At 46.5% G+C, this 27,262-nt stretch overlaps 2 protein-coding genes across 10 annotated transcripts in view; one reads left to right on the top strand and one right to left on the bottom strand.

Annotated features, from left to right (window-relative positions):
* The window catches only part of CUNH9orf3 (chromosome unknown C9orf3 homolog), a 335,956-nt gene extending 334,204 nt beyond the window's left edge, over window positions 1–1,752 (top strand). Inside the window, exon 17 of the mRNA XM_015594789.2 lies at window positions 567–1,752. The gene's annotated coding sequence lies outside the window, so the exon portion shown is untranslated. The remainder of the gene's footprint in view (window positions 1–566) is intronic.
* An 11,051-nt stretch (window positions 1,753–12,803) lies between these two features.
* Window positions 12,804–27,262, bottom strand: part of FANCC (Fanconi anemia complementation group C) — a 236,060-nt gene continuing 221,601 nt past the window's right edge. For 3 of the 9 annotated variants that reach the window (XM_015594787.2, XM_025051662.1, XM_025051661.1), the window contains exons 13-15: window positions 26,091–26,265; window positions 22,063–22,269; window positions 12,804–17,040 (exon numbers count right to left, since the gene is read on the bottom strand). In XM_015594787.2, coding sequence (XP_015450273.1) covers window positions 16,897–17,040; window positions 22,063–22,269; window positions 26,091–26,265 — 526 coding nt within the window. In that variant the 3' untranslated portion in view covers window positions 12,804–16,896. Of the gene's footprint in view, window positions 17,041–22,062; window positions 22,270–22,318; window positions 23,401–26,090; window positions 26,266–27,262 lie in introns of those variants that run through there. The other 6 variants (XM_015594784.2, XM_015594786.2, XM_006918813.3 and 3 more) reach the window with 4 other exon arrangements.

Raw genomic sequence — 27,262 nt, 5'->3', positions numbered from 1 at the left:
GAGCCCTCGAGCAAAAAGCCTTCCTGTTTTTAAGTGCCCAGAGGCTCAGGAGCTGGGACTCCACTCACCGAAAGACAGGCCGCAGCGCCGGCCACCAGACCCCAGCGGCAGCCGCGGCGTCCATCTGTATGTGGTCCTGTGTTGTGGATGTTGGTAGAATCGTAAGGCTCCTCAGGAAGGAGGTTCCACCCCTGAAGGCAGAATGCGCATAGCGCCGCACAGCGTGACGCGGGCAGTGCTCGCATCTGTCACAGTGTAGCTGAGACTGTCTGAAAGCAATTGGAGTGAATGCAGGTCTGAAACAGGCTCTCTTTTTTGTGTCTTGTCTTGTGAATGAGGCCTAAGTTACAGCGCTGGCTTTCACAGCCATGTGTGAGCAAGGCGAATGGCTGTGGTTCAGCTATAAACCCCATTTTCAGGGCTGTGAGATGTGGCCTGGGTCTCATCCTGTCCTCCACTCATAGTCCTCTCCCCAGAGTGGAGGGCAGAGCCCCACAAAGGTACTCGTTTACAAGAATTCCTCTGTTGTGACCGGGCAATAAATTTTATTGCTGTTTCCTTTGCAGGAAAGATCACAGCGAGATTCTTTCTCATAATCTCCTCGTTGCCCTGATGGGACCAGGATTGCATTGACCCTGGACATCAAAGAAGGGATTACGGGGCTGCTAAAGCCATCAGTCGATAACGTCCGTCCGCATCTTGGTGCTTCTCTTTCCAGAGCTGCTCTCACCAGAGCACGTGTGAAAGGCACATCCTCGTAAACGGTCTCCACAGGACCGTGGGCCCTTTGTCCCCACCCTGAACATGCCACCTCGACACACTGACCCACAATTCGGTCTCGTCTGTGAGTTAAAGGCAACAATTCTTTCACACAAATAACTAAAGGTAGCTGAGACATCAGAAAAACCTGCTGAGCTTTTGGCATCAGTCCCATCAGCATATGGCTACATTGGATATTTCTGTAATTCCAGAAAGTCACAGAGTTTCTATACACTGAGACCAGTGAACACCATTTGATGTTCTCCTCAGGGTCATTTCAGGAAGATTCTTCAGAATTATTTTGATTGATATGTCCATCATTTAGATTTTCTGCAAAATTTTAGTACCTTTTGATAAAAGTACAAGATAAGATCTAAGGTATATTAATAATAAAAATGTACTGGGTTAGTATTTTTGTAAACTTGTTTGCTTCTGAATTTAATGGTTTTTTAAGTGATTTAAAAGGCAGCCTCGATATCCCGGAGTGCGAGGGGCGCTCCTGCTCTGCACGGAGGCATAGGCAGCACCAGGGGGAGAGGGGGGCTGTCTATGCCAATGTCGCTTTTCCCACAAATGTTGGAAGTTGGAAAACAAAAAAAGGAATACAGAAACTGAGCTTCCCGGTACCTGTCCAAAGGGCAGGGAGGTTTAAAATGCCTTGGGAAACCACAGCGGTTGGTGCTGTCACAGTGGCATAGGCTGGGCTGCACGAGAATGAACTTGAACCCGTGTTGGCTCCACCTGGCTCTGGGGCCATGTTCACCTGACTGCATCTGGCCTACTCAGAGTGAAGTGTGGCTTTAACACATTCCTTCGTGCAAAGCTTCTGGTCCTCAGAATTATTTAGCAGTGACCGCCATTCTAGAAGGGTTTGCGCTGTGCTGTAATATGTGCTCTGCATGTGATTATGTGCTGTGTTTACCGAGTTGGTAAAACAATCAAAATTTTCGAATTTGAATAAATATAAAAATGCTACTTTCTGTGAAGAATAAATGATGCCTCCTGTCTCTGGTCGGCGTATGTTTGACCTCCTGTGAGGTAAAGCAGGCCCCGGGGCCAAGGACACCGCCGGCGCCGCCTCCAGGGATGTGGGCACCAGCAGGCCCAGTAGTTTGGTTTGGCCTTGTTTTTCCAGAAAGTCGAAGCCACACTGTTGCCTTTAGAAATCACTGAGGCAAAGCCGAACTGCCACATTTGTGAAATTTTGCACAAAGATGGCTGGTCGTCTCCTGCGGCCTCTGGTTTGAGCACTGGTCATGGTCAGTGGGTGGCTGTCAATCATAGAAGAGCCATCAGGACCCACACCCCAAGTCTGAGCTGGTCTCGTGGGGGGCGGGGGGCTATGCTGTCAGCAGACATGGCACCTCCTGTCAGGGGTTGTCCCCAGCCTCCGAGGAGCACCTGTCTGCGCTCCAGCCGCGCCCAGTTCCTCACTGCATCTGAGTTCCCACAGACCGATTGGGTTTTCCTTGCTCGCCCCTCCGCTGTCTTCTGAGTGGGCTGGAGAGGAACCTGTGGCCAGGGCTGCCAGTCAGGAAGGAGACAGATGTGTAAGATGAGAACTCTATATTTTTAAGTAATTCATCTGTTTGATGAATTACTTTGGTGTTGGTTATTGGCAGACCGACCACCCTGGACTTGTGATGGGGTCTGAGTCATAAACTGGCTGCGCCCCACTTGGGTGCTTTCTCAGCACAACTGTAGCACCTTCCAAGAGCTGCCTTGGTCCCGGCAGGAGTGTTTGCCGAGAACTCGGGAGCCCCCGGGATGAAGGATGGGCTTTGCACAGCCAAGATGTGCTATGCCAGTGCAGAAGGGAGATTGCCCTTCCCAGGTTCCCACTGGGGATCAGGCCTGGGCAGGTTTAGCGCCATCCGCTGGGTCGTGTACTAATTGACAGGCAGGATATAAATGTGGGTCCACATGTCTCAGGGTTTTCCTCCCCACCGCTATACCTCTCGGTGTGTAGGCCATTCATTCAGTAATAAACTCGGGCACTTCATCTTGTCACTCAGCCAAGGTTTGAGAGGCCTTCACTCCTGATCGTTTGCTGTAAGGATCGGGGCCGGGTGGCCCTTGCTTTGGCAGGCATGGAAACTTGAACTTTAGTCAGCTACACAAGTCACCATGGAAAGACCACAAAGACCTGTCCTCATGGGAGTTTGGCACACTTTCTTAGCACAATTTCTGATCTCCGCTCCCTGGGCTGAGCATAGGGAGTACACTGATGAGAACGAGCCTGTTTCCCTGCAAGTCGTTTTCACTGAGTGGAGGGACAAAGACAGAGGGTCCCACAAGCCACAGGTCCCCTGGTCTAGTGAAAGCAAAGAAATTCCAGCCCCTTCTTCCTGTCACTTCAGCTTCCTTTAAGCAGCGTGTGAATTTGACCCTGAAACGCTGTCAGCGACAGCACTGACCAGTCATTCCACAGGGGCTGCTGTGGGCCCCCGCCCACAGGTGGACTCTGCCGTGGGTGAACTCTGCCGTGGGTGAACTCTGCCGTGGGTGACGGGCTTGCTCCTTGTGAGGCACCCTAGACCCACTGAGCCGCTGTGGGGACAGGTGGTGGCCGCCAGGCCAGGCACTCAGGCGCAGAATCAGCAGTGTTTTCACTCAGTGGGTTCTCAGGCTTATTAAAGGGATGAGGAGAGGCAGTCATGTCCTCTGAGCAAGTTAATTGATTAATTGCCAAGCAACTGTCCCAGGGGAACAAAGGGCTGCGGAAGTGCAAGTTCTCTGACCCTTAGAGCCCAGGCCCTGGCCCTTCTCGGAGCAGGTTGGCCAGGACAAAGCAAACAGGCCAGGTCATCCTGTGGTCGGATTTCAGTGGGCTGGCCTCTGATGTCCACTGTTTGCCCTACGTGGGGGAAGTGGCCATGACACCCTGGCCAGCTGCAGGCAGCCCCGTCCCCTCTGCACTGAGTTAGCCTGAGGGGCTAAGCTTTAAAAGTAGGGGCATCATGGGCACCCCAGGAACCCTCACCACTGTCGGGCTCCCAGCACCAGGCATGAGGCTTTGGGCAGCAGCCAGGATAGGAGAGGCTGGGAGCCCTGGCCTGACCAAGGCAGGAAATGGAGGCGGGAGGAGACAGGAAAGAAAGGCAAGAGAAGATGGTTCGCTTCTCCCTCTTGGCCTCTATTTTAGGATTAAAGGGTTTTAAAGCATTTATTTTTACTGGAATTTCAAATAAAAACATTGAAATAATGGTCTTCACCTCGAGCAAGGTACAGAGATGTCACATTAGCAGGCAGAACCCAGGGCGCCAAGTGTAAAAAGGAGAAATGTGAGCTGCTTCCGGGACATTTAGGCTTTCTCCCCTGATCCCCTGGACACTTGGCAAAGCTTCCAGGGCCCAGGGTCGGGGCAGGGGAACCGTGTATGCTGTCTGCTTGGACGGCGTTCGCCCTACTGCAGTCAGTGTTACGAAAGACAGCTGTAAGCACAGGTTGGCTAGAAAGCAAAGCTTATTGACTTATGATCCAAGGGTCAGTTTTTTGCAGTTTTCCATTCTAGGCAGCCACCTCCTCAGCCTGCAGATGGAGCTGTCTGGGCGGGGGAATGAGGAATGTGAGAAGGAATCTGCGTAGCACTTGAGCGAGGCGGACCCGCCCTGACAAGACGGTCTATACCAGCACGTCTCCTGCCAAACAGAATTCTAGGTGTCCTAGACCTGTGGCCTCCACTGGCTGGCCTCCCTGAGGTGACAAGGCCTGCCACACCCTGTTCCAGAGAAATCTAGGAGGGAATGCTGCCCCTTGCACTTTGCCAGCAGGTGACAAGTACAGCAGGGTGAGAGAGTGTCGACGCACCCCCTCCCAGGGCATGTTGGGCTGCATCACCTCTGGGAGTACAAAGAGAGTGGGCAGCCCTCTGTGCAGTGCCTGGCCACGGCAAGGACTCCGTACACAGGTGCCCAGGTGGTGTCAGACCCAAGTCAGGACGTCCAGAGCCATCTTAGCCTGAAGCCCCAGGGACCTGGTGGTTTGAAGGGCAACCTGCACCTCCCAGGAGAGTGCCTAGAGACCAAGCTGAGTGGAGACAGCAATGAACTCTTAACCCTCAGGCCACTGGGTGACAGTAACCTTGCCTCCCCTCCCCCCACCCCTCTCCCGCCTGGATCCTGGGGGTTTACAAGGTGAAAGGGAGGAGAGGCCTTTTGGGGCTATTCAAAGGTGAGGTTTTATAGAATTTTTCCCACTCTATTGTGCTGTCTGGGAGATTGATCTGTTAAGGCATTTCTGTTTCAGTCCAATGACTAGTGGGTGTGAAAAAAGCGGGGGGGAGGCCATCATAAAACTACGAAAGTTCCTGGGACTGGCACTGGCCTCAGAGCCTGCCGCCTGGGTGGTGGGATGGGCGTCCGGACATCTGGCATCAGAGCAGAGGCAAACCTGGCCTTTGGGAGCCCCAGCCAAAGAAGCCACTCTTGGGAGCTGGGGTTGGGAAACCAGAAAAACCCACATGTGTGTATGTGTGTGTGCACATGCGTGTGCAGCAAGGCTGAATGCAGAAATGCAGATACAGGCCTCTGACCACACATTTCCATCTTCTCCAGACAGCTCACATAAAACAATTCTAGTCCCTGCCAAGTGTCGTTTGAGAAAAAACAAGTTCAGGGGTTTGGCTTCTGAGCCCCAAAGACTGGGATGGGAAACAAGAAAACTGTTCCGAAGGCCCGTTCTGGGCCCCGCCCACAGGCTCACCCAGCCTGTGCGGCTGGCTGCTCAGCACGTCACCCAACCAGTGCGTCACGGCCGAGGGTCGGGGCATGAGGGCTCCCTCTGCAAGATGCACGCCTGGGGGAGCCTCATGGCCGGCGCTCCACACAGCCCCTCTGTGGCTCCGTCTGGGAGAGTCTTCCCTCGTGCTCCTCCTGTCTGTAATCTTCCTCAGCTCAGGCCTTTGGGGATTGTTCCGCTGCTGAAAGCCCAGCCCAGGAGGTGTTCTTGCCGTGGGGCGGTGGGGGAGGTACTGCAATTGCCCAGAGTCCCAAAGTTCTATTTAACTGTCCTCCCTTGTTGCACAAGGTCTGGCAGAATAGACCTGGGAAGAAGTGTGTGTCTTGAGGCTGGAGAGGACACTCTTGGCAAGATTTGAAAGGCGGCCCTCGGGTTAAGACCCCAGGGCTCTTCACCCCATGCCTTGGGTTTCCACATTCTGATTGCGAGATTTAAGTCTCCCAACACTTTAACAGAAGTTCAGGAGGGAGGCTCAAGAAAAATGTGACTTATGAGGAAGAAATAAGAGATTAAGTAGGAGCCTTTTCAGTGTTTACCAATGGGATGGTATAAGTGTGTGTTTATGTCGAGTTATAAAGAAAAGGCAGCTAACTTAAGAGAAAGGAATTGTAGCTTTATGATTTTATAAGCTTTAACAAATTAAGTTATATGCCAAGGAAGAAAGAACTGCAAAATTTGTGGCTTAAGTGCAGAGAAGGCTTTTGTAGAGCAGGAAAGTGATTATTCATCATCACAGAAGGTGGAGAGATTGGCATTTGCGAAGTTGGATCATAGCCCACAGTGTCCCAATTGGGGGTGCTCAAGGAGCCCCAGTCCCTCAGGCCACCCTCCCTCTCTGTTGGGGTACAAGGATCCAACCATAATGAGCAAGTCTTTTTCTAGAAAACGCTTACATCCAATGCTGCAATGTAAGTCCTGCGAATAAGCTATAAAAACGCCGCCATGCTAAAGAAACTGCAGAGAGCACCAGTGCAGACGTCTCCTTTTAAGGTTGCACCTGGTGCCCAGGCCTCCTTTCCTTCATGGCGTCATTTGACAGTAAGCCTCTCTGGGAACAGACAAACACAAATCCTTTATTTATTAATGATTACTACTTTGGGGGGGAGGGGCAGGGCATACATCAGATGCACAAACAAACATAAACAACATGTAAGCAAAAAGTAAGTTTCCCTCCACCTGCTTCCTTCTCCAAACCCATCATGGTTGGGAGAAGATTAAGGATGTGCTCCAGCAAACACATGTCCATGCCCCCTGGCTTTATGCACGAATGGGAGCAGAGTGCACACTGACCTTTCCATGTAACGGAAGAACTCGAGATTGACACGTACTTAGAACTTTGCCTCTATTTGATGGCTCCGTTTCCAAGTGTCACATAACTTGAGAGGCAGTAGTGTACAGTAGTCCATAGGTTCCTTTTTTCAGAGCCCAGCACTGCTAGATGTCATCTGTGTAAGCTTTCTGGGCTTCAGTTTTCTCATCTGTAAACCAAGGATAAGTTCGTTAGGTGGTTATGAGAATTAAATGAAATAATTTATGTAAAATGCTGAAAACAGGGCTTGGCATCAACTCTAAAAGCGTAAGCTACTGTTTGATTGTTGGTTTGTTTAATTTATTTAACCAGCCCTCTGCCAATGAACCTTTGAGTTGTTACCAGTGGGTGGCTATTTGAAACAATGCTGCAGTAACGCTGTGCATTCTGCATGTGCTCTGTATCTGGGACGATGCCAAGATTAGCTCATCATGGTGGGATCCATGCAACCTAAAATGAGGGGAGGCACCTCTGAAGAACTGGGTTTTTGTTACTGGATAAAATTATATAATTATTTAAAATTTATTTAATGTCTTTATTGTGGTAAAATGGCCATAAAACTTACCATTTTAACCATTTACCAAATTAACCATTTTCAAGTGTGCAATTGAGTGGCATTAAGTACCTTCACATTGTTGTGCAACCATCACCGCCGTCCGTGGTGATATTTCATTTTTTTGGAAGCTGTTAAGTATTTTCATCTTCCCAAGGTGAAAAACTCTCTCACCGTTAAACAATAACCTTCCATCCCCTCTTGCCCCCTGTCCCTGGCAACTATCATTCTTTTTTCTATCTCTATACATTTGACTACGCAAGGTACTTCATATGAGTGGAATTATACAATAGTTGTCTTTTTGTGACTGCCCTGTTTCACATAGCAAAATATCCTCAAGTTCATCCACATTGTAGCATTTGTCAGCACTTCATGTGTCCTCTATTCACCTATCAATAGACATTTGGGTTGTTTCTACCTTTTGGGTATTGTGAGTAATGCTGCTATGAACGTGAGTAGACAAAAACCTCTCTGAGTCTCTGCTTTCAGTTCTTTTTGTGGTCTGATTGTTACTTTTTTATTTTTCAGTTTGAGTTGACATTCATTATATTAGTTTCCGGTGTACAGCATAGTAGTTAGACATTTGTGTAATTCACGAAGTGATCCTTCCAATTAGTCTAGTAGTTATTACATTATTATTGACTCTAGTCCCTGTGCTGAACTGCTGCTTTCAGTTCTTGTGGGGATACAGCTACAAGTGGAACTGCTGGATCATATGGTGATTCTGTTATCCTACTATTTCCAGGATGTATAAATCTTAAATGTTAAATGTTTTTTCCAACTTGATATAGGAAATAATTTTCATTTTTTTGGAAGCTGTTAAATATTTTTAAAAAGCTTTTCCAAAGTATTGTGTATTTCTCTCGCTGTTAATTTGTATGCAGTGTCTGTGTCCCAGGCCCACAAGTCTCTGTGCTGATGGCCTTTTTCTTGATTTATAGAAGCACTTCAGAAGTTAGAAAATTAGTTCTTTGTCATGTGTTGCAAATATTTTTCCCAATTTATTTCTATTTTGATTTTTTTGTTACTTTGTTTTTTATTTCTGTATGGTTAATTTTATCCATCTTCTGTGGTTTCTGAGTTTTGCATCTTGCATAGAAAGGGCCCGGGGGCGGGGGTGGGGGGGGCGGTTGGACCGGAGGATTCCTGGAAGTCTGCAAGAGATGTGGTCTGTGGTCGGAGCCTCGGGCCCCTCCCCACCCCCTCCCCCTCTTTCCCCCGCTGTTCCCCAGAGGACTAAGAAGTCTTCTTGAAGCACTGACCCCTGCAGAGGCTTTGAACTTGGCAGACCCCAGGCAGGGACTTGGGTGCTGGGAGAGGGGGAACTCGAATACTGAAAACAGGGTTTCTGTGAAAGTCTGCAAACCAGAGATGAGCAGAAATTCTATATGAACTATAGGAACATTCTTTCTACACTTTGAGAGTAGGAAAGTTCTGATTTTATGAACTAACTTTTTATTTATCTAAGTAATAGACTGTCTTCCCAGAGCAGCAGCAGCCTTCCTACCACCCCCGTCCCTCCTCTCTTTCGAAGCAGGAGAGCTGCTAGAACCTTCTCTGGAGAAAACCCACAGCCCCAGAGAACAGACCGCCAGATACTGACAGTTGGCTGAGCATTTTATTTTTGATGTTTATTTCCATCTCAGAAGTAGAGATCCAACTTGATTTTCTACTACCATCTTTTCCCTGTTAATGGAAATGCCTTTATCATACACTAAATCCCCATGCAGATTAATTCAACAAATATTTCCTGGGCACCTATTGTATGCCTGCAACTATTCCAGGCACTTGTAGTCGAAACAGTTAAGGAAGAGTAAACACAATGCATAATTTATCATAATTATTATGATACATGAGTAAACATAATACATATTGTGGTGTCTAGAAAGTGTCGTGTGTTAGGGACCAAAGCTGAAGTAGTGCAGGCGAAGGGTGGTGGGTGGGATGGTCAGGGGTGCTTCATGGAGGTGGCAACATGTGAGCAGGCAAGGGGCTGGCCATGTGTGTGTGGGAGGGGGGGTTCAGCAAAACCCATGCAAAAGCCCTGGGGTTGGAATGCATTTGAGAAACTGTCAGGGGGCTCAGGTGGCTGGAGCGGGTGGGGCGGATATGTGAAGGGGTCCTAGAGAATATTAGATGAAGTCAGAGAGTAAAAAAGATTCAGATTATCTAGGGCCTTGAAAGCCACTTTAGGAATGTTGGACTCTGAGTGAAGAGGGGAACTTCTGGAGTGCTTTCAGCAGTGCTGTGCCGTGATCACACTGGAAAGTCCTAGTCTCGGAGAGCCTGCAGGGTGCGAGGGCGGGAGGGAAACCGGGCTGAGGATGGTGGCAGAGGTGGAAGGCAAGAAATGATCAAGTTCAGAAATGTCTTAATGGATTTGAGGTGGGGTGACATAGAAGAATCCAAAATAAGTACAGAATCGGGCCCAAGTCACTGGAACGATAGAGTTACCATCAACTGCCTTGGGAACACTGCGTTTGGTGGGATGGGAGGGGCTGGTAGAACCGGCTTTGGACGCGTTTTTCTGCGATGGTCGGCTGACCTCCAGGTGGGGAGACACCTGATGGGCAGTGGGTCCAGGAGAGGGGTGTGGTCCCTCTCTGCACAGAGATGACATGTCACAGCCCACCAGGAAGAGATCAAGGGTCGAGCAGAAACCAGCATTTTTGGGATGAGGAGAAGCCGAGGGACACTGTCGGGGAGGGGATGGGCCTGACAAGTCAGGCGCTGCCCAGACCAGTGAGAGGAGGCTGAGAACTGTTGGCTGGAGCCACGAGGAGAACATTCTCCAGTGCTCCCTCTCTTGGGTCCCACCAAACCGTTGTTAATAACTCAGGCTTTAGAAAATGTGCCAGTATGTGGTGCACTTTGTTCTACTCCATTACACTACTTTCCTGGCTGATCTTGAATGTTTATTTTTCCATATGAATTTTGGAATCAGATTATCTAGTTGTCTTATTAGGATCCTATTACGTCTAATTCATATCTCTGTAACACTTAGTACTTCTATCCGGGATGTCTTTCCAGAAGGAGAAAGCCACCAGTTAAGTAGTGGTTCTCAACTGTGGGAGCAGGGGGTGGTTTTCTCCAGGGGACATTTGGCAATGTAAGCAGGAAGTTTTGATTGTCACTACTGGGCTGGCACCTAGTGGGGAGAGGGTCAGGGATGCAGCTCACAACTTGCGATGCATATGCCAGCACGTCACTACTGGGCTGGCACCTAGTGGGGAGAGGCCAGGGATGCAGCTCACAACCTGCGATGCATATGCCAGCGCTTACCACAGAGACCTACTGGTCCACAGGGCTGACAGTGTCGCATTGAAGCTATGTGGCTTTAGATGCCTGCAGACTGGCTTGGTGCCAAGGGTTCTCCTCTGCCTTTCCTTGCTGAGTGTGGGCTGTTTCATGCGATCTGTCCTTCACAAATGCTCTAGAAGAGACTTAAAGAATAGATGATACATAGTGTTGTGGACGTTTTTCACTCTTTTCAGCTGCCCAGGCTCTGACCCCTTCTTGTACGTGGAAGATACCCTTGGGTGGTATCCAGTAATGGCACAGAAAGGAAACAAGTAGGACGCTTGCTTCCACAGCTCCCATCCAGCCAAAGTGCAGGCAGGACCTGGGCTCCCCTAGTCAGACACACCAGTGGAGACTGGTCAGTGCTTCAGAGTGGGGCATAGGGGCCTGTCTCCGTATCGGAGGAACAGACATTGCAGGAGCTACAGAGGTTCTCAGTGCAGGATTCGGTGGCAGCAGCAGGAGTCTCCTCATGAGGCCATTCTGAAGCTGGGTTGTGGGTGCTGCTGCTGGCTGGCCGGCACTAAGCCTTGTCTGCCTGATAATTCTGTGGGCTTTTAAATACCCTTTTGATAAATTCCCTTCTCCTTTCAACATTGTGTCTGTTTCTGTTGCTTCTGGCCAAGAATCCTGGTTGACAAATAGGGATTCATATTGTGAGAAGCACCAGAGGCCAGTGAGATTTTCAACACTGATTCATGAGACGTTTACTTCTACAGAAAAGTTAAGGCATGTGAAACGTTCAGTATCAGAGAAAATACGTTTCCTACCCAAAACACCAAATATAATAAGATGCCGTGATTGTGTCAAGACCGGGAAAAGCAAGTCCTACATTTTTATAAGCTTGCTTTGATACCAGTTTGTATGTGAGGGTTACAATCAGACCCATGGTATCAATGAATTGTGGAACTGGATTTTAGAAGGCGGCTTTAAGATGCTCATTTATTTTGACTTAATTTTGGTTCTGTAGGAGTAAAATGTTGTGGTGATGATTAATGACTTAGAATTGTTTGACAAAGTCCGTGGAATTCGTGTTAAAACCCAGTCAGAGGAAAGAAGCCCATTACCAGCACTTTCGGCAGTGGGTAGGGGTGGTAACAGGCTGAAAGAGAGGAAATAAGAAAGGCGAGGAGAGTGGCACAGCTAACATTCATTTCTCTTCTTCCTTGGAAAGCAAAATCAACTTGGATTCCTTGTCAAATAAAGAGGAACGTTCCCCACGCTTGTTCTCACTCTGCATGTAGTACGGCGTTGCCTCCACCCCTTGGGAACAGGACAGGCTCAGGTCCAATTTTCTTTGCATTCCTGGCCCGCTGCTGTGGTTGCATCTTCTCCACCTCCCCCAAGTCCCTGTTCTTGACTCCTGCACTTCAACAAAAAACGTGCCTTTCTTTTGTCTCCTGGATATTTTCCCATTTTTGTCCCAGCACTCCTGTCCCACCAGCGAGAAGGGCTAAAACACCAATAAAACAGAGCCAGCCCTTGGGATGCTCAGGCAAGGGGCTTCTCCAGAAACGTGGCTTATCCATTTGCCATCTGCTTTCTCAGATGTCTTCTGGAAATAAGAGGCCTCCAGTGTCCCATGTCAGGAAGAAAACTGACCATTCAGAAAGCTCGTGTATGCTGTCTGGCCTCAGTAAAGCAGGGCCACCTGGGGTCCTGTAAGTAGCCACAGTGAAGCATGAGCCACCAAATGGAGCTGGGCAAATTCCATCTCCCAGGGGAGCCTATGGAGGCTGCAGCGCAAGGGCCAAGAATCTGTGAAATAGCAGAGCGAGCAAGAAGATGTGGGCTGTGCTTTGTGGGACGAGTTCTGTCTTCAGAGATGGGGAGCAATGCACAGAACAATTCAGATTATACTGAGTGATGATATTCACATCAGGCTTATGGAAAAACATACATGTGTATGATACATTTCATTTGGTTTGAGCAACCCCTGCCTGCCCTACAGTCACTCCTTTCTTCCTTGGCAATGGGACCCCAGCTTTTACGTATCTGGTGGCAATATTCCCAGGCCCAGAGGATAAACCATGATTGGTCTTTTTCAGGGGCAGAGCTATAGAGATTTTATGCAGCCTGAAGCTTCTATAATTGGGGAGTGAAGTTTTTTCTAAGAAAGATTTTATTTTATAAATACAAAGGTAGGCACAACTGTGACTTTTTATTTAGAATGAAATAATGTCGGACAAATTATAAACTTTATAATGGTAACAATTCTACAAATGTCACAAAGTCCCAATGCATAATGTAACCTATGTGAATGCGTGCTCTATAATGCCTTTTCTCCCTACAGATTTTGGCTCTGTCCTTTTTGATCACCTCTTCTTAGGACAGTGATTTTATGCATTTTCTATAAAGAGAAGAGAAAGATAATTCAGTCTTTTCTCCAGCATGCTGTATAAAAAACTTCATTATTAAGACTTAAGAAAATTTCTGAACATCATAGCTAGCTATTAGTAATGTAAAATTTTAAAGCTGTTGTCAGATCTCTGAAAATTTCTGTCAAATTCATTACAGACCCAAACTATAGGACTGGGAAGGACTCCTCCCACACATCCCTTCTTGTTTCTCCTGTGTACCCACATATCTCAGGTGACATGGCCCCTGGACCTGCATTTGTGTCTCAGGCTACCTGAGCTACAGTTCTTGGAAGCTGTTCTTTCACCAGGATGGCCACAGTGACTCTGCTCTAAAGTGATGATAAGCAACCTCAGAGTCCCCTCAGCTGGACTCTGGAAGTGCCCATGGCCAACCCTGTGATGCCCAGTAGGTAGGAATGTACACACTTACTTTTACTGGTTGCAGTTAAAATCTCTTTACAAATTTTACAAAAAATGAATGGCCAAGGGAGCTGGGGCCTCTTCCAGAGCCTTAGAAGTGGCCGGGCAGTGAAAGGCCCTGAAGCTCAAGCTTCACTGGTGTCCTGATAAATCTGACCTTGGTCTTAGCCCATCAGGGCAGCCGCATTCCCCATCCTTCTGTGGCTGGGTTCTGCCTGTGATGTAAGGGCAGGTCTGGTGTACCTGGTGGGGAAGATGAGGAAACCTGCTGTCCTTTTCCTTCTCGGATGTTGCCAGCAAAGCCTAGGCTTGGCAGCCTTCTTGCAACATGGAGAGGAAAGCCAGCAGAAATTCAGTGAGGCCAGCTCCAAGCTGTAACACTGCTGAGTGGCTGAAGGAGCCAGTTTTCTGGGAGTCTGTGTCTGAGGCCATCAGGTGTCTTCCTTGTTTAAGCCACTCTTTGTCAGATATTCTGCTGGCAGAAGCAGAAGGCATATGTCTGGCACAGATGCTGTGGTGTAAAGAACCCCACTTCCAGCAAACCCCCAATGCGGCCTCTATTCTCAGCCATGCCACTTGACATGCACCTCAGGCCTCAGTGCTTAGCTCTCCAATGAGGGAATAAGGCTTAGTGGTCTTCGTGGGTTCACTGTGCATTTTCGCCAGAGCCCATTTTTAGCTAGATTCTTATTTCTATGAACATATTTCAAAAAAATTGAAAGAATCCATGTCTGAACTTTCCCAAAAATTCAAGGCAACAGGAAAAGTAGGTAGACTTTACTGAATACATCCCAGCCCGTCTCTTTCTATGCTGACTGGGTTCTTTCCTGGAGTCTGGGCATGGGCCTGCTGAAGAGCTGAGGACACACAAAGGATCCATCCTTGGTTTTCAAGGGGAGGGTGTCACTCCCTACCCGTCCACTGTGCACTCTCTGCCATCTGTGCTCACCCTCACGACAGTGAACGGAATGAGTGGCTCCGGCTTCCAAAGGAGTCAGCGGTTCTGGCATGGCTTCCCGGCTACTCATCTGGGTTGGGGGACGCCACCCTTCACCACGCGGCTTTCCTTCGTTTCCACCGGGAGCCTTCCCCGCCTCGTCAGCAGCTTTGTCAAGGCAGGGGAAGGCAAAGGGAGAAAATAACATCAGTCAGTAAACCAGAGCCTACTATCTCCTTGTATAAAGTCTTCACAGACAGTGAAGATTCACGGAAAACAGGGAATGGCCAGGCTGCTGGGCATTCACCGAGGTGAAGACTGAAGTTCCGCCAGCTCAGTCAGTCTGCTCGGTGGCCAGCTCAAATGGCCGAGGCTTGGGAGAACTCAGAGGCTTTGTAAAGGGATTGGGACATACTACAAACAGGCTGAGGTGTGGTCAGGACAGGAAAGAAATCTTCCAGAATCCAGCTTCAATGGTCTGAGGTGGAGAACCATCTTGTTTTTATTGTTTGCTATGAAACTGTGTGAATGGATGTCCACATGGAAGCACACTCCACAAAGGAACGTCAGTTTTCAGTGGGCGCTCGCTTCGAGAGTTGTTGGCCACCACCACACTGAGCCCTTTTCTTCACGTCCATAGAGACTGATCACAGCTTCTGTGGCAAAAGTCAACATAGGTGAGGTGTCCTGAACTCCAAGTGAAGCATATGAAAGTAATGATGATGGCAGTTGGGGTGAAAGTATTTTAACAGTATACCTTTCACACGGTAACATTTCTCAAAAGGCAGGCTCGGGTCAAAAGTTTTTGGAATTTTTCAGATCTTTGGGTGGATGCATATACTGAAACAAATAATTCTCCTAAAAGCTCAACCTCCAATCTAACAAAACTTTACTCATACTTCAAACAGAAGCCAAGACAGGGAGATTCAGAGATTACTAATACATACATCAAATGCATAAAAGAAAAGCTGACTCACTTGACAGAATATACACAAAAGAGCATACAATCAATACAAGAATAAATCTAAAAAGAAAAAATATCTTCAACTCATGTGAAACAAATATTAACCTTGGAGATACCAATTCCTTATTAGAAATTTCCAGTTCCCATTTCACTTAACAAGACAACTGATATGTAATCTCTTCCGTTTCTAGAACAAGTTGTGTACCCTCCCACCAGCCATCTTTGAGGCAATATGAACCCTTTTGGTAGCAGTCAGTGTTTAGTAAACATAAAGCAAAGAGAGTTAGCACTAGAACTGTTTTCATTTTATTGCTAAGCACGGTTGCTCTCCACGGCAGGGCCAGCACACTTGCCTGCCATTCACTAGTGGTCGCTGTCACAACTACTTGCTACTGGGCTTCAGTGGGCTCTCCTTCCCCTTGGCCTGCCCAGGGGGTGCCCCAGGGGAACGCCTGTTGCTGAAGAATTTCTTAGGGAAACAAGAGAGTGTGGCTTTATCTCAAATCTCTGTGGATTAAAAGAAACACCAGGAGGCTACAGCCCTCTCTGGTGTAACACATTTCTCTTGAAACATACTTCAATAAATCTTACTTTTCCTAAACTTTGCTGATCTCTAATTCTTTACTGCGTTAGCAGAAAGGACCAAGGCCCCCAGCACCACCGGGACAATGACGGACTTAGATCGCCTCCAATGGTAACTTAGGAAAAAAGCCTCAGGTCTACTGACCAGAAACAGAGTTTTGGTCAAACTAAAGATGACATCTTGCAGCTCCACACCCATGAAGATGGAATGACCCTACCAGCATCCCCTTGAAACCAGACTGAACGACACCATGACTGACATCAGGACCTGATGCAATTATCAACTGCCTCCTATCCTAGCTCCAACCAATCAGTAGAGTCCACGACCCCAGCTCTCTCAGCTACTAATGAGTTTTCCTCTATAATAACCTATCTCCTAGAGGCCTTCGGGGAGCCAGATCTTTGAGTGCTTAGCTCAGCTGTGTCTCCTGGCTTGGTACCATTTCCTTAAAAAAAAACCTCTACTTTGTCTGCTGCAAAAATAAAAATAAAAAATAAAACAAAAGAAACACCAAAAACGACCTGACTTCTAAAAAAGAGATGTGTGGAAAAGGATTAAGATAACTTTCTAAACTGATCAGTGGTTCATATCAAGTTCTTAATCAAAAGACTTTGAAACACTCAAATAGTTGTGCACCTTGGTTTGATAAGGGAAAAACAGGAAACAAAAATCTGTCCTCCCATCCAAGCCTTTTCTTTAGTGATTCTCTAACTGACATCGAGGTTGAGTAGGTACACAGAGTGCTAAAGGCATAATCCAAGTCATTAGTGAATAAATCTGACTGAGTTTGGGCTAAAGAACCTGTCTTCTCATTTTCTAAACTATGTGCTGCCAGATCTTGCCAAGATATTTATGGCTCATTGTTACAGCTCACAGAGGCTACTCATAACACAAAGTGATCCCATCATTTCATCAAGTGGCTCCAGAGAGCCTGGGCCCTGCATGGCAGCTACACATTCAAAGAGTCTGTGCTAGACTTTTGCGTGCAGTTCTGTAAGGAGCTCTCTGGCCAGTTTTCTTGATGTTGGGGCTTCCACGCAAAGACGATCCCATCTGTACAAGGTCTGGTCGAGAAAGCCAATAATCTCATGGGTTACCTCATCAGTTTGAGCCATCTGCAATGAGGACAGAGAGAAGCCAAATTAAAACACTTTCCAGACAGATTCGTCTCTTTGTCCAGTGGACCAATTGTAACCATCCTGCCTCAAAAAAGCAGCCGCATTCCTGTCAGCTCCAAAGGGCTCTTGTTTTGTTTTCAAGGTGACTAGCAAAGCAAGTCTGTTCTCAGAGGTTGGCCATCCACTGAGCAGAGTCATTTCCTGATGATCACGCTGTCCTGAAAGAATGGCTACAAGCAAGCACCACAGTTCCTGGAATGCCAGTCACACGCTTTGGGGAGAAAAAGCAAATAAACATGCTGGGGCTTGACTTTCTGTAAAAGGCTTACACTAATATGAGAACTGGAAAATGCTGAAAGGAAAATGCCACCTGTTTTCACATGAACAGCTTTACAAATGGCATTCTTGGGTCAGCAACCAGGCCACTTGTTTTTTAAAGGCATAAGGTTTTAACACCTGATTCTCAAGGGAAGCAGGAAATGCAGGAATTGTTAGTCCCACTAAATACAGCCTCAAGGCATTGAGTTGTTAGTGCCCATAAGTAATTTCCTAAGAATTTAAGTTCAGCAAAAAGGGAAGGGCAAGAATCTCACAATTTAGCTGCATGAAGAATTTATTGTGATTTTTTTAGACATATGCCACATTAAGAAGCCATTGGTTTTTTAGAGTAATCTACATATTTGTTTTATGGGTATTAGTTTATATTGAACCCTCCATCAAATATTTAAGTAGCCACAGCAGCCCATAGATAGCTTCCTCTCTGTCTCCACATCAGGCTCTTCTGGTAGGGTGACCAGCCATCCTAGTTCCCCTGGAATTACCCTAAGCCCAGGACCCTTCCTGGCACCCATCTCTTTCAGTCAAGGCAGACAGTCTGGCCTCATGTGAGCTCGGTGAGCGCAGCATGGGAGGGGTGGGGGCATACTTCCAGCGTTAGACTCAGCCATCTACTGGGGCTCTGCTGGAGGGGGAAGGGGGCAGGCTGCCAGCTCAGGTGGGGTTCACTGTGGCTCTTGGTGGCTGTATTGTCATCACTTGGTTTTTACTCAGAAACCACAGATGCTATAGATGAGTTTCGTCACATGCAGTCTCTGTCCTTTGTGGATGAAATAACATGAGCCTCCCTGGTACACCTTAATAACAAAACAATCTACTACTTAGTAGTAGATTAGGTGAAGACTGCCTCTTGCACCATTGCCCAGTGATCCCAGGGGCTCCCCCAAGCCAGAAGCAGGGCAACATAGCCATTACAGATGACTGTGGAGGTCACCTGATCTAATTACACATCATCTTTGCATCATCTTTGCAAACCAACTCAACTCCCACACTGTACCATTCAAGGTCTCCAGTCACATACAGAAACCTAACTGCAGCCGAGGTTGGAAACTGCATCCTTGCAGGGCTTGGTCGAGGCGTGTCAGTAGACGGGTTAAGTTCATTTTGAGTTCAGCAACTACAGGACTGAACTCCATATTTCAGATTCTAGCTAACTTTTAGCTGTTATTGCTATGGTCCAGCCACCAAAGACGGAAGGGGAAGGAGAGAGAAACATGAACTCAGGCCAGGAGGCAGGAGAGGATAAACCTCAAGGGCAGGAGGAATCCAGACACCAACCAGGCTGTTCTTGCCTCATCCTCATAAGAGGTGCAGAGAAGAGAGTAAGGATGGTAGACAAAGAGAAGAGAGTGGGGTAAAAAAGCAGAAGGACAAGAGATAGGAAGGCACGGGGAATCTGAGGAATGAGTTAGGCGGAAACTCTCAGAAGCCAAAGGCCAGCGGGAGTGGATCCTGGGGCCTGTGTGAGGAGCCCCAGGAAGCAGTGGGCTGGCAGAGGCTGGCCAGGGGTGGGGGAGGGACAGCAGGAGGAGCTAGAGGAATAAGACGCCTGTAATGAAATGGAGCTACTCAGCAAGATGGGGTCCCCACTCAGAGAGGGCATGGAAGGCAGTGAAGAGACAGGGCTCAGACACACAGCCCCTGCTGTTAGGTCCCCCAGCCGGGAGCATTCACAGCTCTCCAAAGCTGATGCTGAGACAAAAGGGACAAGACCAGGACCCAGGCATGGGGGCTGGCTCTGCTTGGGCCTGAGTTCACATCAGAGCTGGGCCTGGGCCTAGGTCCCAGAGTGGTGAAGCCAGAGCCGCTGGCACAGAAAGGTTGCCCACCAAAGCCAATTATGTCTACAGTCTGGCCGCCACCTGCTCCCAGGCCAAGCAGACCTGACTCAGGGCTCCTTCCAGGGTGATTGCAGAGAGAGGAACTAACGAGAAGGGAGAAGACGAGGAGAAGCCCAGGAGAGGCTGGCACTGTGCAGAGGACTCCTCCATCTGTCCTGTTTGTAGCTGCACTAGCCAAGCTGCCTTTGGCCTGTCAGGCGACCACTGCAGAAAAGCTTTTGAGTTAGGAAGGCTGGTATGTTAGTAAAAACGGTTTCAGAACATCTGTAAAGATAGTGTCCAGAAAGCTCTCTGAGCTACGATGGGCTCAAGATGCCCAGATGGTTAGCACCCACCTGCTAAGAAGCTAGTGCATGAAGAGAAACACTGGCATTTTATCCTTTAATGAATTTTTGCAGCTGAGTTACTTATAAAATTTAATGAAGATGCACTGGGGTTTTCCGTGTTCCCTCAGCATCAGGTATTAATGTATGGCTGAGGTTGAACTGTTTTCTGGAAATGGGCTGCCTGGTACAGGCAGCAAACTTGAACTCTGTGACATGATCTAGCTTCTTCATCACAGCAGCTTCTCTGTGAGTGAGTACTGAGTGTGGTCCATTTTGAATGTGGACTGTTTGCCTGGAACAGATGGAAATGAGGCAGAGATGACTGAAGCAGAGATTTGGGTGTCTCTGAGGAGCTTTATCTGGGTCACGTACTCTTACACGCCACGGGCAGCGCTGGGCTGTGATCTCCCTGGCCTGTGTTCTCACTCCCAGGGTGACAGGACGGGAGAGGAGCAGAACAGGTGCTCCCCAGGGAGAGGGAGCGGGCAGGCTCCCACAGGTGTCCAGAGCATGGGCAGGAGGTCAGTGGTCACGTGACAAAAATGCTGCCAACACTTTCATGATTCAAAAATGCCTGCTGTTGACTTTTTAAAACAACTTATTTTTGAAAGTTTTAGATTTATAGTTTTACTGAAAAGATAATACAGAAATCACACATCCCCCACATCCAGTTTTCTCATTATTAACATCTTACATTAGTGTGGTATATTTGTCAGACTTAATGAACCAATAGTGATATATTTTTATTAACTAAAAAGTCCAAACTTATTCAGATTTCCTCTGTTTTTCTCTAATGTCCTTCTGTTCCAGGATCCCACCTAAGATATCACATTACATTTAGTTGTCCTGTCTCCTTAGGCTCCTCTTGGCTATAACAGTTTCTCAGACTTTCCTTGTTTTTGATGACCTGGACAGTTTTGGGTAGTACTGGTCAGATATTTTGTCAAATGTCCATCAATTGGGGTTTGTTCGTATTTTTCCTCATTATTAGACTGGGGTTATAGGTTTTGGGGAAGAAGACTACAGAGGTAAAGTACCACTTTCATCACAATACATCAAGTGTACATGCTGTCAACACGATTTATCCCTGCTGATGTTGACCTTGATCACCAGGGAGTGGTTGAAGGGTGACTATTACAACTTATACTTCGACAGAGATAAAACTGTGTGGTACAAAGACATATGGACGTTTTTTAGCTTTCATCAATGGAGTGCTCCTACCCCAAATGGCTTTCGAAGGTGTGCAATTTGTAAATGCACACACAACAGATCATTGTGTACAATTCAGTAGCTTGAAGTACATTCACAATCTTGTACAACCACAGCCACTATCCATCGCCAGAACTTTTTCATTATCCCAAACAGGAACTCTGTACCCATTAAATACTAACTCTCCATCCTTCCCTCCCCTCAGCCCCTGGTAACCTCTCTTCTACTTTCTGTCTCTATGAACTTATCTATTCTAGGTGGCTTATATAAGTGAAATCATACAATATTTATCCTTTTGTGACTGGTTTATTTCACTTAGCATAATGCCCTGAAGGTATATCCATGTTGTAGCATAAGTCAAAGCTTCATTCATTCATTCTGAATATTCCATTGTATGTACGGGCCACATTTTGTTCATCCATCACTTGCGGATGGACATTTGGGATGTGTCCACCTTTTGGTTATGTTTTGTTTATAACAGCCATCTTCCTGGGTGTGGAGTGATACCTCATTGTGGTTTTGATTTGCGTTTCCCTAATAGCTAGTGATGTTGAACATTTTTTTTTTTTGTGCTTATTGGCCATGTGTACATCTTTTTTGGAGAAATGTCTGTTCAAATCCATTGCCCATTTTTGAATTGGGTTATTTTTCTGTTGTTGAGTTGTAAGAATACCTCACATAGTCTAGGTATTTTTACCACATATGTGATTTCCAAATATTTTCCTCCCATTCTGTGATTTGTTTTTCCCCTCTTTTGGGAGTATTCTTTGATGCACACAAGTTTTTAGTTTTGATGCAGTTCAGTTCATCTATTTTTTCTTTTGATGCTTGTGCCTCTACTGTTATTATCCAAGAAATCACTGGCTAATCCAATGCCATGAAATGTTGCTCACTTTTGACCTGAACCATTCTTTAGTCCCTATGTCAGCTAGACTTCAAGAAGGACTCTTTGTATTTAATGAAGAAAATTCTTTGAACTACTGCAGTGAGCACATTGTCACTGAAGTCTTATTTCTCTTCATGCATTGAAGGGGGAGACAGGAGACCTAGCTTTTACTACAGGCTCGGGCAGTAAGCCATGTGACCCGGGAGAAGTCACCTCATTTCTCTGAGCCTCCATTTTCTCTTCTGTGACATGAAGCTGTTGTGCTGGGCAGGTTCTGGGGTCTGTCCCAGCTGTCCACCTCACTGCCTACCCATCCATGATTGGACAGTAACCTGGTACACACACACGCACACTCTTCAAAAGCCTGACCCTTGGGTAGAATGTGAATGAGAATTAGGATGCTAGAAAAGGGGAGACTTACGAGGGCGATGACTTCCCGGGCAACTGCGTGGCCTCCAGGAGCCCACAGCAGGAAGTTCAGGAGAAGGCACCTGATCAACTGTCGACAGGCAGGCGGCCTGGGGTCACCGCCTTGGCTCTCTCCTGCTGCTGTCTGTAGCTCCCTGGCCGAGAGGGTTGGCCTTCTGAGCAGCTTCATGAGGCGGCCAAGCACTGACTTCACCTCTACCTGGGAAGTATGATTTCAAAGGTGAGAGATTAGAGGAGAGTCAGGACAAGTATGGTTCTAGGATTTATCTGGAGCTCTGAAGCAACTCCCTGAAAGAGAAGAGAACCGGTGCCTGAGGGAGGGCAGACAGAGGCGGCCCATGTCTCAGTTTACACATTGCTCCACACAAATTCAAATGGGCGGAATGGAATTTTCTTGACTTTCTTTCGCCTCGCTCACTAAGCAGCTAGGGCACCATGCCAGGAATTGACCTTTTTTGTATGAAAGGAAACAGAGAAAAGTCTTAAGCAAAATGTAGTCAGATTTTTATTTTGTGAGAAAAAGAACAAAAAGGCTTCTTGAAGGCTAGCTCACTATCACAGCCACAGATCAGTTAAAGCCCCATGCAAGCAGACTGCCACTGTGCCAGTGTTCGGGTAAGAATGAGGTTTGCCTTTTGCCTTTTGCTATAGTTGGGAGTGGGGTGGGAAGGAGGAGGACGAACACACACACAGACACAGACACGGATGGACGGACGTACACACACACACACACACACACACACACACACACACACAGTTTTAGACACTGGGATAGTCTGTTCATACAAGTTTAAAGCTCAAGCAGTAGTCATGAGTCTGTAGAATCCACATAATAATTGATTGTTATAGGTATGTGGGTTGTTTTTACATAAAAAATATTTATTTCATGCTGAGATTTCTGCTTGCTGTAAGAATGGTACATCAAGTTGTAACTTGGAAAACAAAGCAAAAAACTGAAAGCCATAGATCCAAAATGCCACATGGAACTCATGAACAGCTATGTTCCATCATTTTTTAAAGAATACTTAGGCCTATTCTAAGAATTCCCATGACCAATTTTATGGATTTTGTGTGGGTCTTTTTTTCTGGACGTTGAGGCCTCATTCAATGAAGTCTGTCATAAACTCCAGTACGCTAGGAGTGCTGTGTGAGCTATTCTGACAATACAGGACCGTGAGAAACTGCACCGCGGGGCTCTTCCATGGAGAATGGCAGTGTTCCGACAGGAGAGGGCCACTCTTACCATCTCTCTTCTCTCAGCTGGGCCCAGCCTGCCCTCGGCGGATGGCCATCTACAGGAGCCCAAGACCGTCTTGCGATCTAAACGGGTCTACAAAAATGTCAGGGCTTAAGAAGTTATGCCTTCATATCCATTTTCTTTTTGTCCAGTATTCCCTAAGACTTGATCATCTTCCTTTCTATTTCATCCCAGACTGTTTTTTCCCTTCAAATGCCTCCCTGATGCCAATAGCTTTAAATGCTTTCTAATTTTTTCAGGAGAAAGAAATAAGCATTCTTTTCTAAGTATTACTTTTTATCCTGCATCATGAAAATTTATATATGCTCACTGTAGAAAATGTAAGCAAAAAGGTAAAAAGAAAAAAATTAAAATGACCTATAACTCCACCATCTAGAGACTCATTGTTAAAAACAAGGTTTATAGCCTTCTCATCTTTTTTCTATGCCTTGTGAACACAGAAATCACTACACACAATATTTTCTCTCTTAAAGTTTTCTCTTCACAATGTACTTTAAGCAATTTACCATATCTATAGCACATACTCTTTAAGAACATGATTTTTCATGGTAGAATGCTATTCCAGAGCTAGCATGTACCATGCTTTATTTAGTCAGAATGCTTACTATTGAAAGTTTAGGCCATTTCCAATTTTTGCAATCATGAACAATGCTGTGATATTCTTGTACATATATCTTCATATGGATGTTTAATTGCTTCCTTAGAATAATTGCCAGGAATGGAATGATAGGGTTAAAGTGTATAAACTCTTGCCTAATTCTTAAGAGTATACAAATATAGATGTTTTTTGTTTTTATCACGATCCAATTCAAAGTTAGCGAAGGAAGATGAACACTAGCGGGCAGGAGCACGGTCTGCAGAGAGGGGCAGGCCTTTGTGCAGCAGTGCACATTCCGGGCACGGATAGTTACTCCTTGCTCCCCTGATCGTGAACCTCAAGGACGGCCAGCAGAGGCAACAATACCAGCCATGGTATCCTACTGTGTATAACATAGTACCTGATTTAATTGCTCCTTTTAAGGCAAAGGCACAGATATTGTTGAGCTTGATCAAAGCTCACAGTCATGCTTTCAAACGACAGTTTTTTAAGTCATCCAATAGACCAATGGTATTAAAGCTCACAAACCTAGGAGAGTAGGAGGTATGTACTACTAGTTAAACTAGGGAAACTGGGCCCCACCTGCTCCGTGGCACAGCATACACGCCAATGCCTCAGGTGGGGCACACCAGGGAGGAAGAGATTTTGGGATCAAAACGTGAAGCAGGACTTCAATCACAAGGTGAAATAAATGGCTACCTCTGACAGAACAGCTAGGAAGGAAATGGACATAATGGCACTAACCTACTCTGAGTGTGCTAGTCCATTTTTATCCAGGACGCCAAAGCATCCTCCGAGTAAGAACTCTGCATAGGTTTTATTTTAAAAAGGAGCAACATAACTAGTGGAAAGATGTGCCAATGCAGAACTTTCTAGAAATACATCTTATCGGATGATCTAGTTCTCTGTACTTCAAAAGTGAATCTGTTAATTTCTATGATCGATATGGAATTTAACACATAACTTACCAACTTAGCTTATACAAATATAAAGTATATATAAGAGGGCTTTAGGAATCAATAGAGCTTCACACATTTTAATTACTATCCAAATTAAGATCATGAAAACATATATTAGGATTTTCCTTCATTAGTTTAATGTGATATTTTTAAGAGGGAAGAAATAGTAAGCTTTCTTTTTAATCAGATAGCGATCCTCAGATACATATGTAGATTTATGTTAGTTCTAAATAGTGTTCTATTTTTTATCCAAAATAAATTATTGCCAAACTTTAACTTTTTAAAATCCCAAACTCTTGACCCTGTCATGCAAGCCTTTAAACAAGTATAATATACAGACATATCTGTACTGGTCTCTGGTTTTTTCAAACAACAGAAAACATCAAGCAAATAGGAGTGCTGCTCTTTACATAAAGGAACCTGCTCCCTTTAATGATTAAAATCAGCAAAAAGCACTGGCAGCTGAAGTTTTAAAAACCAACAAATAAATGTTTGCAAGGGAGGTGCCAGTGCCTTTAATCAGAGCATTGCTTCCTGTAATTATTATATTCCACATAAAATAACAACTGTCTTTGCCACAGATAGTTAGCCAGGCCTGTATTTAGCTGCTCTATTATTTAGAAAATGACCAAGTCCTTTTTCAGAAGCAAAGTGGTTAATATCATGTGATTACTTTAGTAAGAATTCTAAACAAAGCCGGTAATGTGAGGATCTGTTGAACAATCCAAGAGAGCGGTAAGTGAAGACGGAAGCAGATATAGCCAGGTCGTTGATCGGAAAGAGGACAGGGCTCCTCAGAAGAGTGGTCAGACTATGAACAGCATCCCCTGGAGGGTGCAGCCCCGGGTCAGGCACGTCTGTAGATGAGGGCAGCCAAGGCAGCTGAGCAAGAACAGATAGAATGACCTGGGAGACTGGAGAGCTGCACCTCATCTCCTCGGTGCTTCCCAGGAGAGCAGAGTGGCAATGCCTGGTTTCCAGTCAGTTCTGTGAAGACAGGAAACTGTCTCCAACCACCAGCCCCCACTCAGTCACTCATCCAGGTGACATGTGCACGCTACCGTAATGAAACTGGAGCGCTCAGTGCTTAGATACCTGGGGGTCAGTGGAAGCCAAACCCACTATAGGGTCCCTTCCTATAGGACCCTTTTCAGCTCCAGGAAGACCGAACCTGAACGCCACACACAGTGGGTACTGCCACCCACCATGGTCTGTGCTCTCTTCTGACTCCCGTCACGTGGGCTGTAGCTGAATGCCAAGAGCCACAACAAGGCATCAGGGGGTTCGCCTTCTGACATCAGTAACTGCTCAGCTGCAATATCAGCCCATCCTCCAAAGTGAACGAACAAAAACCAGCTCTCAAAGGGGCCTCCATAGGACCTGGAACAGAACCAAAACACATGGCAGCCAGGCAACTTGATTTCTTTTTCCTTTTGGTTCTTAAAGCAACTGTAATGTTTGCGAACAGTTGGTTTAAATTGTTCTTATCCACTGAAGTACAACTTGCAAGGAATACAAGTTAGACGCAGAAAAACAGCTCACAATGCCACTCTGAACCCTTCAAAGGCATGCCTCTCAAAACCTCACGTGCCCTGGGAACTTCAGACATTTAAATCTTTATATCCAGGGAACCTGAGTGAGTACAGATCTTTGAAAGTAAAATTTTGGCCCATGACCAGCAGCAGTGATGTGAGATGAGAATCTGCAGGTGTGCCTCTCTGCCTTCTGCAGTGGCCTGAATAGCTGGGCTGCTGGGGAGAGTGGGACCTCCCTGCCACAAGGCAGCCACTGAGGTAGCTGCAGAGCAAGAAACGAGGGGAACCCCTGGGGTCCAGATGCAGACCAGGGAAGGGGCACAGGCAGAAATGTGCTGTTTCTTTTCTGATGACACAAGGTTCTGGTCAATATTTTGGCAATTATGAATTTTTAGAGAGCTACATATTGTGTTCTTTTCTGTCATCACAAATACATAAAGGCTGAAAAGTTAGAGCCTTTGTGAAGCTATCCTTTTGTCACATTAGGAACTGGGAGTTGGAATAGCTGTTTAAAGGGTAGAATGTGCTCAAGGTAAGAACCTGTTCATTTTGCACAGTGACAGTATCAGCATTTTAACATCCTCTGGAAAAAATGGAGCAAGACTAGCCTGAGATCACATTAGCTCTGAACTTTCCTTAAGAACTAGGGAAGTCCCTGGAACAGAAGAGCTCTGGGCTCCTCTGCAGTGCTCTGTCTTTGCTGGATTTGGGTCTGTACTCCTCTGCTTGGCTCATGGAATCTCCATGCTCTAAGGACTGTCCTCACCTCCCCTGGTTACTGCGTTTCTCCTGTCCAAGTTCTCCCCAGAAAGGATGAAATGTTCTGAAGTCTAGCTTGTAAG

This window comes from Pteropus alecto, unplaced genomic scaffold (assembly GCF_000325575.1).
Source record: "Pteropus alecto unplaced genomic scaffold, ASM32557v1 scaffold138, whole genome shotgun sequence".
In the NCBI taxonomy this organism is placed as follows: Eukaryota; Metazoa; Chordata; class Mammalia; order Chiroptera; family Pteropodidae; genus Pteropus; species Pteropus alecto.
This window is presented reverse-complemented; position numbering and strand designations above follow the sequence as displayed.